The following is an 18,289-nucleotide window of genomic DNA, read 5'->3' on the forward strand; positions in this document are numbered from 1 at the left end:
AATAGGCTCTTGGGAATGACCTGAATCACATTAGGCAATTGATGTCTAAAAAGGAAATCGTATGTTGCAAGCGTAACAAGATGATTTGTAATAGTAGCAAGCTAGGAAGTGCACTGAGTCCTTATGGTTGCAACACTATATAAAAACCGAACTGACCGGGAAGACAACTTGTTTTTATGAAGCGATAACACGACCTGTTGTGATCCCAGCAATAATTTCAGTAACATCTGGAGAATAACTTGCAGGATGTGTTTCACTACGGAAATCGAGACTCCCACCGTCACATACACTCAACCATTGGGCCTGTAAGTTACCATCACTTGACTAGCTTATGCTCTCTCTTCTCTGTCTAATTCGGCTCATCCACAATAGGTTTATCAATAACGAGTGGGTCCCGGGACTGGACGGTCGTTCTTTCGAGGTTTTTAGTCCACAGGATGAGCGCCTCATCGCAGTGGTGGCTGAAGCGTCTGGGAAAGATGTTGATATTGCCGTTAAAGCCGCCCGCGACGCTTTTGAGGGACCTTGGAAAACAGTCACCCCGTCCGAGAGAGGCCGTCTACTGGTTCAGCTTGCGGACCTATTCGAGAAACACAGTGATACCTTGGCTGCAATTGAGTCTCTCGACAATGGCAAGGCACTGTCCATGGCGAAGGCGGATGTCGCCAATTCAGCGGGCTGCTTACGCTACTATGGAGGCTGGGCTGACAAGATTGTCGGCCAAACCATTGACACCGATCCAAAAAATCTCACTTACACCCGTCATGTGGCGGTCGGCGTCTGCGGTCAAATCATTCCATGGAACTTCCCGTTATTGATGTGGTCATGGAAGATAGGCCCAGCAGTCGCAGTAGGGAACACAGTTGTCATCAAAACAGCCGAACAAACCCCGCTTTCTGCACTGTACGCTGCACAATTATGCAAGGAGGCAGGCTTCCCGCCAGGTGTGATCAACATTATTTCTGGTTTTGGACGGATTGCAGGCGCTGCGCTTGCATCTCATATGGATGTCGACAAGATCGCCTTCACCGGCTCCACAGCCGTGGGGCGTTCCATCCTCCAAGCTGCGGCCAAGAGCAATATGAAGAAGGTTCGGTTTCGCACCTTGGTTTCCCGTGGCAATGGCTTACTTTGGTGGCTCTAGGTTACTCTGGAACTAGGGGGAAGTCTCCCAGTATCGTCTTTCCGGATGCTGACCTTGACAATGCCCTTTCTTGGGTCAATTTTGGCATTTACTACAACCATGGCCAGTGCTGCTGTGCTGGGTCTCGCATTTTGGTTCACAAGGATATTGTCGAGACATTTATGGAAAAGTTTAGGCACCGCGCTGCGCAGAACAAGGTTGGAAACCCATTCGACCCCGATACCTTCCAGGGTCCTCAAATCTCGAAAGTGCAATTCGATCGAATTATGGGCTATATCGATGATGGAAAGAAAGCTGGAGCCAAACTTGAAGTTGGTGGCAACCGCATCGGTTCGGAAGGGTTCTTTATCGAGCCTACTATCTTTTCAAATGTTACTGAGGATATGAGCATCGTCAAAGAAGAGATCTTTGGACCCGTCTGTACTGTTCAGACGTTTGCTAGTGAGGAAGAGGCTATCCGCCTTGCAAACAACACGTCCTATGGTGGGTGAGACATATTTACACATATATCGGATGCTAATGAAAATCTAGGCCTAGCAGCAGCGGTCCATACCACCAATATTAACACCGCGGTTCGCGTCTCCGAAGCCGTAAAAGCCGGGTGCGTATCCTTCGCAGCAAATCAAACCCGATTCCTCTATTGAGAGTGCTAACACTTTCATCAGCACCGTGTGGGTCAACACCTACAACACACTCTCATACCAGGCTCCTTTCGGTGGCTTCAAAGAGTCGGGTCTCGGACGCGAGCTGGGGTCTTATGCACTTGACAACTATACGCAAGTGAAGACGGTCAGGGTTTACACTGGTGATGCTTTGTTTGGCTAAGTTGAAAAGCTCGGGAAGGAAATTAGTTGCAGAAAGGTTGTTACTTCTACCGTCGTGGAGTCTTGTTGGAGAACAGTATTCACCAGAGACTAGAGCGGATTGTGCTGAATAGAAATATCATCTTTACCAGTGACATTCGAAAGATGAACCTGGAGACATCTCGCCCGTTAAACTGTTTACGTTATAGATAAGGAGCGAGAGATGCGGGCCTGTCAATCTCTTTGCCCAAGAATCTTGCAAAGAATCTTGCAAAGTATCATTATCGCACCTATGCCTTTGTAGAAGAAGGGAGTTGTGTAAAAGAGTGAGGTTTTTGGTGTATGTGGGTTCCCATAGCTGAAATATTGAATGCGTAAATGCGTCGTGAGCTAATTGCTTGATACACAACTGACGGGTACTGATGAAATAGTCTGAACTGTTTTGAGAAACTTTTTTTCAGTCAAGCTATGCAGGGAGTAAGGAAGAAGCCAGAAACTGTCTTAGCAGTATTTGCTTCTACGCAGCAAGCAGACGAAAAATATCCCGGAAACAGCACACTACCTCCCCAATTACATTAAGGATACAACGTGTGAGTGCATATGGCTCGTTTAGCTCTTCGACACAGATATTGGTAACATGTATAACTGGTCACAAACTTATTGATATCTCGTGGCTAGCAGTGGATCCATGCTCGGCGCTCGAGCTCTCACCCAGACATCGACAATTGTTGATGCGTTCGGGTCAGTTTCCGAATCCACTATAAAGTACCACGAGTAAAATGCAGCCGTTATGCACGCGTGGTTCGGAAAAATTTTGACGGCCTGTCCAATTTCAAGCGGGATCTTCCTTTGCGCCTCTTTTTGCCACAGAACAATGGCATGCTCTTGGCTGATCCGCGCGACAAACAGCCGGTCACCAGCAGCAGAACCTGTGACGTCTCCCCCTCTCCAGGAAGAGAGTATACCCCACCCTGGATAATTACCGCATGGCTCTCTCCCAAGGGCCAGGGTTCCCGCCGCGACAAGCGCCTCTGGTTTCTCCCGCTCGCCATCATTGTACACGCTGCAAACTTCCGCAACAACAGAGAGGGCGATCTCGTCCTCAAGCTCACCAGCGTAATTCCTGGCATTCGTGGATATCTGCTGCATATCCAAGACAGTATATACTCCAGCGTGCAGTTCAATCCTGGCCTTGTTAGCTGTGCCAGTCGAACACGAGCTTGTCAAAAGAGACATCAGCTCCTTTGCTTTCGCAGATGATACTCGACCTTGGAGTAGGTTTTCTGAGCAAACAACCTGGGGTGTTGCACCAACACTAATGACTAGCTGTCTGTTCTTGGGGAGGAGATATTGCCACCTATTCAGTGCGGCCTCACACTCTTTGATTTCACAGATGAGATAAGCCATCGCTTTTTCAGCTGTTGTTGCAGCATAGCTTAGACTACTGTGTGAATACAGCCCCAGAAGGTTCGCGTTACCCGCTCCTTCCGCGGCAGCTAGCTTTTCTAGTAGTCCGTTCTTGTTCAGAGCCAGAGGTGGGAGACCTGCCCGGTGGTAACCGGTGTCCACCTTAACAAAGACACAGGCTGGGAAGCCCGTGATCGAAGCGAACTCCTGTAGGTATGGTAGCTGATCTGGATGGTCGATTAACACTGAAAGACTCTCTTTACCGAGCTCAAGCGCGATTTTCGCCAGACGCTCGACATGTGAGGGCACAAGCGGCACTCCGTAGAGCACGTTGACGCGATGGTTTCCTCGGACGTCTTTGAGCATTGGGACAAGCATCTCGATTTCAAGAGGAGTGGATGCCATGAAATTCGCTTCATCGCTCGTTTTGTCGAGCTGCATCCAGGACAGCTCGGAGGTCTGGGTCGGTCTTAGCTACCTAGTCCTTAGATTGCTTGCGACTTCCGCGGGGTGTGTCCAACCTTGTGTGTCTTCACATGGGCTCTGAAACCGACATTGAGGGCCCTGATTGTGCGCTTCATACGCTCACAATGTCGACGGATTATTGCTCTGTCCAGCACGGCCGCGGGCTTTGGTACATCGGCGATGTTTTTGCCACAGTAGAATTGTGTCAAATCCAATTGTGACGGAAGTTTCATTGACGCCATGGCGGATATTGGGCTGCGTTGAAAAGGACCTGGGCGCAGGTTGATATCCAAAAGGCGAACTTCGCACGGTTATGTGAGATGCGAGTCACTGCAGATGCAAAATGGCATGTGGGTCTGCTCGCAGACGAGGCTTACGACTCCGGTCTCCTGCTCTCTGAGTCGTCCTCGTAAAATGGCCCCTTCGAGGCCCACGACGCGAATATCTTTCTCCTTCCCCTCTCCTTCCTTTGTTCCCTCTTCTTAGTTGTCGGCCTTCAGTGTCATTTGGCATATCCGGAAAGAAAAAGGCCAGGATAAGAACACAACCGCCGTTGATGACAAACACTATTATGAGTGGGTTTATTAGTAGGCTTAAGCGAACATGACCACAATGTGTCTTATATGCTGGCGCGGGCCATTACCAACCATTCTTTACCTAATTAGTGCTCAATATGTCGAACGTTTTGTTGGGGAAGCATTTCAGGTATCGTATAATGACCTCGGTCACACCACACACCAGGTTTGTCGTAATGTAGGTCAGAGAGCTCGGAAGTCCGCAATGTTTTCTGCACAGTAAGGGTGTCAATCAAGTGAGGTTCTCCCTCTGACCTAAACAATAGGCATGTGGGTTCACACGTGTGTGTTGAACCTCCTTCCTCATCTGCCAGCCACCTTCCCGATCGAGAGACCACCTTCCGTCTCACACACGTAACTACGACTACCCCGCACTCGTCTCTTCTTAGGGGAAAAGCCGATGAATGTTTCGCGCCCTGCGAAGCCATGGTCACAAATTATGGGGCCCCTGCCCCTTATTGACAGGCTCTCTGCAGACCACTCCACGGTCTGCAGCTCCCGTCCTCCTCCTCACGTGGTGGGTGTGTGAAGTTCCTTCCCACAAATGGTTTCCAACCAAACGGCTCATCGCGACTTGTCTCGTTCCTGATCCCCGATTCTGAGGCTGTTCGCGCCAAATAGAGATTATGCTACGCCATGTACCCTAGATATTTACGCATATCGGTTGATCACGTAGATCCTTGTTCACCCTAGTTGACGGAACGGCGAAACAGAACTGCCAGAACTCAATGCATGGTGGTTATCACGTGACCAAGCTGAATGTGAGGCCTCGCCAATGCCAGTGGGGAAGTGGATCTCGAACCAGATCTGCCACGAAATTCAACCACTTACAGTAAATATATGAAATATTACGGTGTATAATACCGGTATTCCAGGGGTTTTTTTTCGGCCGGCGGTCCATCAATGGTCCATGGGTCCACACAAAAGAGAATGCGGTGAAATCTGGACGCGTGGCCACCATATTTTCCCGCAGACTAGGTTGCCGTGGGGTTGTCCATCCATCGCAGCTTGGACTTTGAAGGCGAGGGTGGCCCGGCTTATCCTCCTTCTCCTACTTCAACCGCACTCGTCACTGTTTCCGATGCACACTATGCCATATAAGCGGCCGACTCAACGCCGAACACGTACTCATTTGCTTGGTAGCTGTGACAATTGCAGGCGCAAGCACGTCAAATGTGACCAGGTGCGACCGAAGTGCCTAGCATGCCAAGCATCAGCTCTTGAATGTCAAGGCTATCAGACGAATGTGCAATGGGTTGATGCCGGGTCTGCGAAAGGGAATGTAGTCGGCACGTCCCTCAACGCAGGAGGGAGGCGGCATCTTTACTCCGGTGCGAATGACATATCGATTTCCTATGAGAATGCTCATTGACGAACTTACAGAGGAGAAACAATTATTAATGAGCACACAATTGACACAGCAAACTGTGCCTAGCACGCTCGACAGTTCCTTGGCAGAAATCGATATATGGCCCCAAGGCTCGAACGAGAAGAGTTCCAAGGAGTTTGCCGTTGGTCCTTTCAGCGTAATCGATCTTGGTAACCCGGATACTACACATGTTGCTGCTGTTCTGCCCGCGGGAACATTGTCACCTACAGCCACCGTGCCGCCCGCAGACACATTGGCACACGCAGAAACGCTCTTAACCACGCAAGCTACCTCAACCTCCCTTTTTGAGCCGCCCATAAGTCTGACAGACTATTTGCAATGGTCCGATCTTTTTGATCTCAATTTCGAGGCATGGTGCAATCCACTACGTCGCGACATCGACATTGGCGATGATACCAATCCAGAAGTGGATACTGAGTTGGGTGATTACACGAATACACTCAAACCGTCAATGTCATGGTCCACTCCGAACTCGAACACCGTGAAGGATGGCGACCTTCTTAATGAAGGCCCTGCATTGCTGAAGCATTTCGTGGACAACGTCATAGGCGCCATCGCCGCTCTGCCGTACCACGCCAAGTCTCCGTATAAGCTTTTGAACTTCAGCTCTGCGACGCAGACCCTTGCAAGTCTCACTTACCTCAACTTGCCTGTGAGTAGCGCAAACATCGCAAATCTATATGCGCTTCTAGCATGTTCTGCTTATCACCTGGCCCACAACCCCTCTGGGCCTGGAGTGAGCAATAGAACATTTTGGAGTGAGATTGCAAACAGGGCCCAAGAAAAAGCAACTTGTCGTCTGCAAATGTCGTTACAATCCGAAATGGACGGAACCAACAAGGCCAAGTATAAGGACCAGCTGATAGCTTTGCTAAGCCTGTTAGCATGGGCCGTGATGACTGGAGATCACAAGGCTGCGAGATATTATATGGTTGAATCCGAGAGACTTCTGCGCATCCGCGGACTGTCGAAACGGCATCTCTCGAGACGAGCTCGGCTGCTGCATCACATGTATACCTGGGCCAGAATCGTTGGAGAAAGCACATACGTTCTGCACGGGAAGGGAAATGCCATCACCGAACAGAGGGTGACTGCGTTGCAGTTTCAATCTGGCCCAGACGCAAGGCTCGATGACTTTCTGCGATTGGAAATTGTACCCGACCGGGAAGAGCCAGATTATGAGCAACTGCCGAAAGAACATGAAGTTGTCTTACAAGATGTCCATCTTGAAGACCCAAGATTATATCATGAGACGATGTTTTTACAGATCTACGGGATTTCAGAACATTGGCTGAGTCTATTGTCTCAGACAACTAGATTGTCCAACGTGAAGGACAGTCTCGGCGCAAAATCTCAGATGCAGGAATGGCTGAAAACTCGAATAAAGCGGCTGGAAGATAGGATCTGCACCTTCGTAGCTCGGCACACCCTGCCCGATGGAGCTCCGCCCAAACCACGTCCCACCGAGTACATGCTTGAAGCGCTGAATTCTGGCCTGGTCATTTTCTTCTACCGACGGTTGAGGGATGTGAATGAGTGGATCCTTCAAAGCCATGTTGATAACGTCATATCTGCGCTCAGGCGTTTCGACGAGTCAATGGCGCAGCAGAATATTCAAGGCGTTGGTACCCCATGGCCGGCTTTCATATCGGGGTGCGAGGCAAGTCCGGGTACCCGCAGAAAAGCGTTGCAACACTGGCTGGAACAAGCGTGGTGGAAGACAGGGTTACAATCCTACAGCACGGCAAAGGATATGATGCAGATGGTGTGGAGTGCTCGGGATCAAGCCACCGACTCATCTCGCTCGTCAGTCAAGAATATCGGCGGCAAGGCATCAGCTACGCCGGCTGCAACCAACTGGGTAGACATCTCACGTGAAAGGAAGCAGTGGGTCAATTTGTGGTAGGTATGAAACATCTTCATTCCTCGCCTATCTGGAAATGACCATTCGTTTGCCATTACCCCTGAATTATGAGAGCTTTGCGGAGCAGGGGATTCAGGATCGAGGACATGGCCAGGTGAAAACGGAGAACAAAGAGAACGAGTGAGGTCCGCGTCGTAGACGCCTCGTTGACACGACAGAGACGGCGTTCTGATTCGGGAACATTTGCCTAGTCCATACTCAGAGAAACATCCCGCGACCACCAATTTACTGCAACGCAAGGCATTCGTCATAGAATACCCTTTATGGTAGCTAGCATGGTTGAGTACTGGCCTCTTTTGCCTGGCACAGAGGGAGTCACTTACCCTGTGCAATTCACCAGTGCTTAATTGGTGGAATTTATCGATAAGGAGAAACTATGGTTTCAGCTGAAAGCCACAGTCAATCTGTGGAGGGACCAAATTGGGGGTATCAGTGAAGATGGCTGGATTAGCAATGAACAGTATGAAAACGCTTCCCGGGAGGTTGCCGAGCCCAAAAAGTCTCTCATCGCCACCGGCGAGGAGGACCAAGAAGAGATTGATCTGTTAGAGATGGGATGGCCGTTTCGAGACCATAAAGAGATTAACTGAATGTTTGAGTCACTTGGACTACATACCATACTAGCTTGGCGTGAGATTATTAGTCGACGGCTGAGGGCCAAGAAGCTGATGACCAATCTTGTACCAGAGCAAAATCTTGGTCGAATCCGATACCAGTGATAATCCCTAGTTCCTGGATCCGACCAGTTTTTGTACTGGATTGTGTCTGAGCAACGTATTCTTTTTCCCTTCCAGTTTGCAGTATCTATGAATTGAAAAATGTACGTATGGCCTTGATCTGTTACAAGACGTATGCTTTATATGGTCAGTGTGAGTTAGTGGACTTGTTTTGGAGCTGGATATCCCTGTCGTTGCCATCGGCCGAGATATATATGTATACAGTCTGAGTCGAAAACAGATTCCCCTTCGTACACTCACGAATTGTTTCCTGAAACCTAACGCGAAGTGCACTAATCTGTATTTGGTTACTACATAAATAATCCCTGCTTAGCTGTTTCGTATCGAGTGGTTTTGCTAAATGAGTCATTGTAAGATACTGTAAATCTTCATAGAATCGTGTAGAATGTTCCTGGCAAAAGTACCTCCTAGAGTGGAAGATCTGGAGGCCTGGCAAATTCGTTGCCCATTCATTCCTCCTTCACGCACGCAGCCTTCGTCCACTCGTTTTACTGTCACTCATTTGACTGTATATGAAAAGAAGGGCCGTGCTGGTGCTATAGAGGACTGGTTCTGGTAGGAGAACATGCTTCTTGTTTATTCCGATGGCTACCCTCCTACAATCGTCATTCGCTACTAGCGTCTGTCGAAAAGCTGACAACCCCACATAGGCTGACGGATCTGCCAGAGTTTGTTTGAGTTTAGATATGAGTGGAAGTCCGTACCACATCGATTACACCTCTCAGCCTGAAGAGTTCGAACCATGGGAACAGAACTCCCAGTACGCCCCGACCCCAGGATATTTCCGCAGCCCCTACGACACGCGATCCACGTGTAGCCCTTGTCGATCCAGGATACCTGAGAGTGGATTCGAGGCAGCAAACCAGCCAACAACAGATACCCTCAAACTTCTGCAGTTGTCCGAGTGGGAAGCGGAAAGAGATTACGACGATGACCCGCCAACTTGTATCCACTACCTAATAGAGTGGCGAGTTACAGTCAACAACAAGGTTGTGGCAAAAGACACGGAAGAAGACGTGGTTCTGGCCCCAAGCGCCTTCTGGGAGGTGACTTTGGAGAAGGAACTAGAGAAGGTCCTCCAAGGGAAATTCTCCAATGACCGGAGGGTGAGGGCTGATGACACTACGATTGTTGTCTCTGTAAACGATCGTTCCCATCGTGACCTGACCAAGCGGTTCAACAAGATCGATATTAATTGGACTACCATCGAGAAAAAGCTCCAGATGTGGTCGAGTCTGTTCTATCGAGGCAAGAAACTAAGGCTGAGCATCTGTTTCAACTATGTTGAGGATCGCACCTCTCTAACCGCTGGACGGCGAGGAGAGAAGAGAGGTAAATCTTCCGCCACAAACAGAATGCTGAATGATCGGGAAGCACAGCTCGATGCTGAAGAGAACGCTTGTGGACAACAAGCTATTTGGCGCCGTATTTATAATTTGATGAAATGTGCCACGGCTTCCTGCCACCTAGGACCCTATTGCTGGCTGGACCCAATGGGGAAAAAGCATTATCAACTCCGCACGCATCACCTCAGACGTTTGATTACCTACGCGGAGAAAGGTGGTGTCGTGGAGACACACAAAGATGTTCCCGATGACATTAGAGAAGAGTTATACATGGAGGAGCAACAGAGATTAGAGAAAGAGAAGCGTAAAGGGGGAAATACCCTTGCGGCTGGGGCACCCTATCCTCCTATCAACATCAATGTTCTGCCGTCACAGTCTCATTCTTCTGAATTGGACATTACGGCTTCTAAGGGAGCTGTTGACTTCGCAGGATTGACGGATATGGGTCCATTAAACATTCCCGGTTTCCGGGACGCAGCTGTCAAAGAGTACGGTGAGTGGCTTGCCTCGAGTGTAGAGGATAACACCCTCAAAGAAGCATTTCGACAAGCCTGTGACGTAACGCTGTCAGATGGCTTTGACCTTGAGCACATCTATAAGGACCAAAACACAGAATTTTTCGTTGCCAAGGGGATTAAACCCGGAATTGCCCGAAGTTTCGTGGAGAATATTCGTGACTGGGTTGAGAACGTGAAGAAAGCAGTACCGATTGTCGATGTGGTATAAAACAAATCATGGTGACGTTGAGAGTGGCTCCGTTGCGGTATCTCGGCTTAGGTTGGACGCGTTTGTGATGGAGCTTCTAATAAGTACTAATAGTTAAGTTGACTTGGTGTTATGATTAACTGAGGCGACACGTCATTTTAGAGCTCCGTTGGGAAGAAGATGCGAGATCAACATGCTCGAGTTAGCGGCCTCTGCTTTTCGACTAGCAGGAGTATTTGTCCAAAGTCTTCCTTTCTTCCCCATATATACTTTGTGATCTCAATTCCTAGTGCCGAAAAAAATGCATGGCAGCAATGAATGTCTCAGGATGGGTCCTGTAATCTCTACTATCTGCATAAACTAGCCAGCTATTTAATTCATCCTCAAGTAAAACAACAATCGTCTTAAAAGCTTCCAAGAGTTCACCACAAAATGCTTGCTTGATAAGCCGTGATCGCACGGACACCACTAGTTTGACCTCCGAAAATTACTGCAGTCCAAACTCCCAAGCACAATTTGACTAGCTGAAGTGATGTTCAACAGAATTATAGGACGAGGCATATTTGCCCCCCTCCACCGTGGTAGTCCATTCTTCAGAGCCTATTCAACCATTTGAGGGGGTCATAAAACAGTTGATGGCAAGTTATGTCCAGATTTAACAATGGCTGCCCAGTACTAGGATAGTATAGTATGATAGCAACTACGGAGGCTTCACGTGAGGCTTTCGACTGTTAGTAAGAACACTACATTATTCTTGGACCGGTTGTTTGGTTTTCAATGAATGACTCCAGACGGATGTACCACCACCCTCACCTCTGCGCATAATACATTCTTTTCGTTATAGTCGGTTAATACGAAAAGTCTATAACTATACAGTACTATCTGGTAATGAACAGGAGCATTTCATTTCGGTTGTCAACTTGCTGTGAATACAATACTTCCGGAAATCGGTGTCACCACCAAAATTCTTCGATTGTTTCTCGAACCCTAATGTCAAGATCTACCAAACTATATTAAGAATAGCTCCGGAATAGCAATATTCCTGTATGGTCATCTATACAGTATTTTACTCTAATTAATCCATGACTTCATGTCTTCTCACAGTATGCGCAAGCTATGGAAGCTAGAACTTTCCACAGGAATGCAAACGAGGAGCTGGAGTGGGCCTGAGGAATCTGGCAAGTGTCACTTTCCTCTGCCACTCCCTTATCCAAATGACGATCTCGAGGCTTATACGGTACTAGACAGCACAAACAGTGACTTACGACGCTACGTGACACCTTCCTGGTATAATCTAACACGCAACGATGTTTCTAGGCTCCTCAGTGGTATCTTCTACCGTGGGGAGATGACTTCCATTCATTTTGACGATGATGGTATGCCGATGTATGCGAGAAGACTTGCTTCGTTGTTGACAGCTGGCAGGGTAATGGTGGTAGTGTTTCCTGGTGCCGGATATGCGGGATAATCGTCATTCAGCCTACAACCCGGGACTGATTAATTTGGTCTAACTCTGATAGTGTATAGCGCGTAGCGCCGTCCAGTCATATGATGATGGGGCTGAGATGCCCCTCACTCGTTATATGGCCCGTTCCTATCCCCCTTCCTGAGAGCCGACCTAATATTCCATGTGTTGCTTTTATAATGACATCGACATCGGTAACATTTCCTGGCGTGAATAATGGGTTCCAGGTCGGGATTAATAACGGTCCGATTCATCTTCCCCCGGGTAGGTTTCAGGAGCTGTTGAAACATGTGGAAGCCAAATTGACTAAGAGTCACTTCCGTCCCAGAGCGACTAGAACCCCGCCCAGAGCCTCTATCGACCGTGCCATTCCCGCGCGACCCAGACTTTGTCAGTCGCGATGCAATCGGCCAGATTCATGAAAAAGCTTCGATCCCAGGTTCCAGAATAGCGCTCGTCGGCCTCGGCGGCGTCAGGTAGGGGCAACTCGGCGTTAAGGCGATCCGTTGAGTGCTGACTCTGCAACAGGAAATCACAACTTGCCATCGAATATGCCCACCAGGTCCGACGGCAGTCAGCAGAGACGTGGGTCTTCTGGATCCATGCCAGCAACACGGCCCGCTGTGAGAAAAGCCTCCGCGACCTTGCAGATCGAGTAAAGATTTCTGGGCGGCAGGATCGCACCGCTAATATATTCCAACTCATCGGGAATTGGCTACAGGACGAAAAGATCGGAAATTGGATTCTCGTCCTCGATAATGTCGACGATGACGGGTTCCTACGTAAACCTTCGGCGACCACTCAGGAGGGCCAGGCAAATAGCCAGACTAATGCCTCGACGCAGCCACCGCCAAGGTACCTCCTCAAAAGCTCAAATGGCTACATCATTATCACAAGCCGGAATAGAAGAGTAGCGCTAGACATCGCCGATCAGAAGAACATCATTGCTGTGCAACGAATGAAGAAGGCCGAAGCACTGGATCTACTGCAGCAGAAGCTACACACACCTACGGAGCTTGAGGATATGGAGCAGCTAGTCGAGGCGCTCGAATTTATGCCACTCGCGATCGTACAGGCTGCTAGCTATATCACACATCGATCACCCCGTTGCTCTGTGTCGCAATACCTAGAAAAAATCCGGAATAGTGATCGCGAAGCAGTAAGGCTGCTCGATCGGGAAGCAGGTCTTCTTTACCGAGACTGGGAGGCCAAGAACTCCATTCTGCTCACGTGGCAAATATCCTTTGACCACATTCAAGGCGTAAGACCATCTGCAGCGGGCCTGCTCTCTCTTATGAGCTTTTTCGACCGGCAGGGAATCCAGGAGAGTGTCCTCCAAGTTCCGAAAATTCAGGAAATGAATAGGAATTTGTGTCTGGAGAAGGATGAAGACAGTTCTGGCGGAGAGGATGGAGACAATGCGTCTGGCTCTGACACAGATCAGTGTTTTGAAGATGATATTACAACACTTAGCGACTATTCATTGATTTCGGTCGGAGAACGCAGCGCAGTGCTCACAATGCATCGACTAGTGCAATTAACTGTGCGTACATGGTTAAAAACTCATGGCCAGCTCGAGCTATGGAAGGAACGATTTATTAGCAATCTATGCCAGAAGTTTCCGACCGGTGAATTTGAAAATTGGGAACAGTGTCGGTCGCTCTTTCCACATCTGAAATCTGCTATGTTGCAGCGGCCAGACTCGCAAGAGTCTCTTCTACAATGGGCTACGCTACTTTTCAAAGGTGCATGGTATGCGCAGGAAAGCGGCAATATTACAGACGCGAGGGAGATGGCATCGAAATCGAGGAAGCAGAGAGTGAGATTGTTGGGTGTAACCGATGGAGAAGCCCTTGATAGCACTGCAATGTTGGCGACAGCATATCGGCTAGGAGGGCTATGGGAGGAGGCAGAGAAGCTCGAGGTGCAGGTGATGGAGACTCGCAAGATGAAGCTTGGCCAGGACCATCCTGACACGCTAACGAGTATCGCCAACCTAGCGTCGACGTATAGCAGCAGGGCCGGTGGGAGGAGGCCGAACAGCTCTTTGTGCAGGTGATAGAGACTCGAAAGACGAGGCTCGGCGAGGACGACCACCCCGACACGCTGTCGAGCATAGCCAACCTGGCGGCGACGTTCTGGAACCAGGCCCGGTGGGAGGAGGCCGAGCAGCTCTTTGTGCAGGTAGTGGAGACTCACAAGACGAAGCTCGGCGAGGACCATCCTGACACGCTGTCGAGTATGGCCAACCTGGCGTCGACGTTTTCACACCAGGGCCGGTGGGAGGAGGCCGAGCGGCTCGAGGTGCAAGTGATGGAGACGAGCAAGAGGAAACTCGGCGAGGACCATCCTGACACGCTGTCGAGTATAGCCAACCTAGCGGCGACATATAGGGAGCAGGGCCAGTGGGAGAAGGCCAAGAAGCTCAGGGTGCAGGCCGTAGATGCTCGCAAGAGGAAGCTCGGCGAGGACCATCCTGACACGCTGTCGAGTATGGCCAATCTTGCCTTCCCCTGGAAATCCTTAGGTCGAAATGCTGATGCTGGTGAGCTCTTACGAGAGTGCTTAGCGAAGCAGAAACAGACCTTAGGGGCCTAATCATCCTGACGTTTTGTCTAACCATGAGACGTCGATAGAATGAGAAACGGAGGCTCTACGTACTTTTCAGCTTCAGTCAGAGCGGGGTCTTAGGCGTCTAGCAAGCTTACTATATACAGCGATATTCGAAATCAGATATACCAACATCCTCACGCGGATTAATTCCCGAACCATAATCCGAAACGCGCTAGTCTAATTTTACCGTCTCCCCCAGCAATCCCTGCTGAAATGTATCTTATGGCCGAAGAAATCATTGTTATAATACTGTATCGAAAACAACTCGTGATGTGGTTAGGTCTGCTTTGTCGGGGAAAGAAACTCAGACTAAATATCTGTTTCAACTATGTAGAGGATGGCCACTCTCTAACCGCTAGACGGAAAGGTGAGAAGAGAGGTAAATGTTCTATCTCGAAGAGAATGCTTAATGAGCGAGACGCACAACTCGATGCTGAAGAGAACGCCTCTAGACAGAAACTAGTTTGGCGTAGCATCTCAAGGGCTGAGTCTGGATCTAGAGATGACTCAAAGCCCGTACAGTACTGTATCATGTCGATTAAATCTCTAAGCCCCAAGAGCTTGATCCATTGGAACAGAACTCCCAGTACACCCCAACCCCAGGATTCTTTAGCAGCCCCTACGACACGCGATCCATTTGCAGTCCCTCCCCTTCCTATGTGGTTGAGAATGGCGATGAGGCCGCAACCAAATCACGAACAAATACTCTCAAGGTACTTTAGTTGTCTGAGGGAGAAGAAATAGATCTCAAGGCTTCATAGCAGATTGAGAATTATCTGCAGCTATCCATGGTCCACTGTATCTCTTTAACTATGCTCTGTGGCTGTAATAGCTGCACGTTGTGACCGCAATGCAGACGAACAGATCTGCTAAGACGAGAAAGCCTCAAAAGTTCTCTTTGCCAGTCCTCATCCATCTCCCGCCATCTATCGAGACATTTCCGAAACAGAGTTTGTTCTTCTTCTGTTCCGTTGCCTGTGGCCACTCCAAAGTCATACATTTTCTGAAAATCTCCAGGAGTATCCGCAATGATTACACTGACCGGATAATCCTTCAAAGGTAGCTTCTCGAGTTGCTTCATAGAGACCAATGTCAGTCTGTCGTTCGGCACCGCTTGTACCTCAGCAGCCTCAGTGGCTTGATGTCGAGGATCAGCCTGCTCGCCTTGAACGGCTTTCCACTCCTCCTCGGATAGGACATGGGACGTCGCAAGACCGGTAGTTTCAACTAAATCCTGGTCACCGAGGACTGGATAGAAGACGTCCAAACCCCACGCACCACTGTCAAAGAAATGTTCGGTAATGCAATCCACAAACACCATGCCCACGACATCATTCGGCCTGAGTTCTAGGAACTCGCGAGAAGTGTAGCCTCCCCACGAGTGAGCGACAATGATAAACGGAGGTTTGATACCGGCGTTCTTTAGGAGAATATCGAGCTCTGCTGCGACTGACGCTGCAGATATCCTTGGTGGTGTCTGGTCGGGACCTTCACTCCTACCCATCCCGGAACGATCGTAGTTCAACCATCGAGCAAATGGAAGCACGAGTTTTCGCACTGCAACCCACTCGTCGATCGTGCTACCAACGCCCTGCATGAGAACGACGATAGGCTCTCCAGGCTTGCGATCTGGCCCCGAAACGGACAGATAAAGGCTATGGGAGCCAACGGAGACAAGTCCATCCTTGTCACCTTTGTCCCAGTCAATTTCGGATATTGGTTGCATTGTGAACTGGAAGTGTATTCGAGTTGAGTAAGCAATTAATTGACGTCGACTTGTTTGATAACGGGGAGGACCGAAGCAACCGCTTTTTAACCAAGCGGCTCGCTTATTAATGCGACGGTCACCTTCAGCCTCGGAGGCTACGGTAAACTTGCTGCCTTGCTAATTACCTTATCGGCGAAAATGAGATCTACGCCTAAACCTAATGTAGTCTAGCGTGTTCCAAGATAGGGTTCGGGAAATAATCTGCGAGTATATGTAGGGGAGTCTGTTTTCGAATATGGCAGTAGACAATTGGCCAGCAATCATGAAACTTATGCTGGATGTTGACATTCCTGGGGGCCAACGGAGCGGGTAACCACGACGGTAAGGAGTACTACAACTCTGATACGGAGCTTTGCTCTTTGGACTGAGGAAGTTTTTGCGTGAACATCAGGAGCGGGGGCCAAAGACTGTGTGACACAAACGTGTCGCTGAGTAGTGGGAGGATATTTTCTCCTTCTATCTTTCGTTCCTGTCTTGCATCTTGTGCACTGATGGATCAGATGGGTAGCATTCAAACCCCCGGGGCTATTTATGACTGTCTGCCTTTATCATCTCGTATCTGCACCCAAATTTCCTACTTGCCTACTGTTATGATTTCTCGTTTATGCTAGTTATGCGACCGACTTTCTTGTAGTTTAGGTCTCGTGGGTAGCTTCCTTTCTCGTTTTTGTCAACCCACTCTCTTCAGCTTCATCACCAACTATTTTCCCTACAACTACTACTATCCGTCACTAGCCTTCTGGTGCTCTGTTATGAGTTGGGGAGCAGCCAACCTCCCACTTCGAACCTTACCCACCCTTGCGAGTTTTTAGGCCCTCCTTCAGTATGGACAACATACGACCTACTCGAACTGCTTTCACGTTTTGAGAGCTTGGACTCGACGGCCGCCGTGGCCTCCACTGCTCACTCGAGCGCGGGGTAGCGGTTTGCTTTTCCGGATGTATACAATACATCAGTGAACCTAGGTTCAACCCTACAAAAATATCCAAGTTGTGTACCTCAAATAAACAACTGTAAGAACCTAATTTCAGATCACTATAACCCACTCACTATAACCCACTTCTACCAAGACCATGCCCCTGCCGAGCTTGCTACTATCAAGCTTCTTTCAAAAATTGTCCGAACCACGCAACCACCGCATTCTTCCCTCTCTCCATCGCCGCCCTCTCACCAGGCTTCTTCTCATCGCCACGCACCAAACACGCATGCACGACGCCCGGAAAATGCTGGTAGTCAAACGGCACATTCAACCGCTGCAGCGCCTCAAACGTATGTAACTTGAGCTCCGTCGTATACGCCTTATCAATCTCTGGCGCCAGAATCTGCACGGGGACAGCCACTTCATCAATATCCCTTTTGATGAGAAGGGACGGATGCCCGATCGCGATACAATCCACCAATGGCACAGATGTATGTTCCTTTGCACCGAGACGCAACGACGCCCAGCCGCCGTAGCAGTATCCTACTGCCCCGACTTTCTTATATCCAAGTTGCTGTCTCAAGGCACGCGCACAATCGAAGATCTCCGGCTCGCGCTGCTCGCGGCCATTCCGCTCTATAAAGCCCTTCAGATCCAGCTGGTCGAACTTTTCCGCGGCAATGAGATCGAAATCTAGAACCTCGCCGCCGAAAAAGTCCGGCACGTAGACTGTTGCGCCGACTTCGCGGGCATAGTGATCGGCGAGGAGGCGGACGTTGGGGAATGTCCAGCCGAAAAGGTCAGCGATGAACAGGATAGAGACGTCCGTATTGTCGCCGGTGATGTAGACGTCGTTGCTGGCGAGTTTGCCGGTGTGCCCCGTGGGTGTGCCCTGCCACGCGAAGCCTTGGATGCAGCACTTTGAGAATGACATGATGGTTCGCAGTGCGGACAAGTAGTTGGTATGAAACACAGTGTAATTGAGATGACTTGTAGTCTTTACCCTGGATTTTTAATTTTCTGTCAGC

The 18,289-nt window shown here is 49.4% G+C and overlaps 7 protein-coding genes across 7 annotated transcripts; 4 read left to right on the top strand and 3 right to left on the bottom strand.

Moving 5' to 3' along the window:
- Positions 1 to 246: 246 nt before the first annotated feature.
- On the top strand, positions 247 to 1,969 carry N7474_005041 (aldehyde dehydrogenase family protein; the record flags this gene model as incomplete). The annotated part of the gene is made up of 5 exons (XM_057196456.1): positions 247 to 305; positions 373 to 1,095; positions 1,161 to 1,627; positions 1,676 to 1,745; positions 1,810 to 1,969. 5 exons carry the CDS (start codon positions 247 to 249, stop codon positions 1,967 to 1,969), a joined length of 1,479 nt encoding a protein of 492 aa, XP_057053852.1.
- Positions 1,970 to 2,604: 635 nt separating this feature from the next.
- On the bottom strand, positions 2,605 to 4,061 carry N7474_005042 (uncharacterized protein; the record flags this gene model as incomplete). The annotated part of the gene is made up of 2 exons (XM_057196457.1): positions 2,605 to 3,813; positions 3,876 to 4,061. 2 exons carry the CDS (start codon positions 4,059 to 4,061, stop codon positions 2,605 to 2,607), a joined length of 1,395 nt encoding a protein of 464 aa, XP_057053853.1.
- Positions 4,062 to 5,755: 1,694 nt separating this feature from the next.
- Positions 5,756 to 7,690, top strand: N7474_005043 (fungal specific transcription factor domain-containing protein; the record flags this gene model as incomplete). The annotated part of the gene is made up of 1 exon (XM_057196458.1): positions 5,756 to 7,690. The coding sequence occupies one exon, from the start codon at positions 5,756 to 5,758 to the stop codon at positions 7,688 to 7,690; it is 1,935 nt and encodes a 644-aa protein (XP_057053854.1).
- Positions 7,691 to 10,232: 2,542 nt separating this feature from the next.
- On the top strand, positions 10,233 to 10,517 carry N7474_005044 (uncharacterized protein; the record flags this gene model as incomplete). The annotated part of the gene is made up of 1 exon (XM_057196459.1): positions 10,233 to 10,517. The coding sequence occupies one exon, from the start codon at positions 10,233 to 10,235 to the stop codon at positions 10,515 to 10,517; it is 285 nt and encodes a 94-aa protein (XP_057053855.1).
- Positions 10,518 to 12,140: 1,623 nt separating this feature from the next.
- On the top strand, positions 12,141 to 14,559 carry N7474_005045 (uncharacterized protein; the record flags this gene model as incomplete). Its single annotated transcript, XM_057196460.1, has 4 exons — positions 12,141 to 12,225; positions 12,290 to 12,437; positions 12,490 to 13,985; positions 14,024 to 14,559. 4 exons carry the CDS (start codon positions 12,141 to 12,143, stop codon positions 14,557 to 14,559), a joined length of 2,265 nt encoding a protein of 754 aa, XP_057053856.1.
- Positions 14,560 to 15,346: 787 nt separating this feature from the next.
- On the bottom strand, positions 15,347 to 16,300 carry N7474_005046 (alpha/beta fold hydrolase; the record flags this gene model as incomplete). The annotated part of the gene is made up of 1 exon (XM_057196461.1): positions 15,347 to 16,300. The coding sequence occupies one exon, from the start codon at positions 16,298 to 16,300 to the stop codon at positions 15,347 to 15,349; it is 954 nt and encodes a 317-aa protein (XP_057053857.1).
- Positions 16,301 to 17,439: 1,139 nt separating this feature from the next.
- Positions 17,440 to 18,195, bottom strand: N7474_005047 (dienelactone hydrolase family protein; the record flags this gene model as incomplete). The annotated part of the gene is made up of 1 exon (XM_057196462.1): positions 17,440 to 18,195. The coding sequence occupies one exon, from the start codon at positions 18,193 to 18,195 to the stop codon at positions 17,440 to 17,442; it is 756 nt and encodes a 251-aa protein (XP_057053858.1).
- Between the last annotated feature and the right edge of the window lie 94 nt (positions 18,196 to 18,289).

This window comes from Penicillium riverlandense (genome assembly GCF_028828495.1).
Source record: "Penicillium riverlandense strain IBT 135883 chromosome Unknown utg000003l_segment0_segment0, whole genome shotgun sequence".
Classification (NCBI taxonomy): Eukaryota; Fungi; Ascomycota; class Eurotiomycetes; order Eurotiales; family Aspergillaceae; genus Penicillium; species Penicillium riverlandense.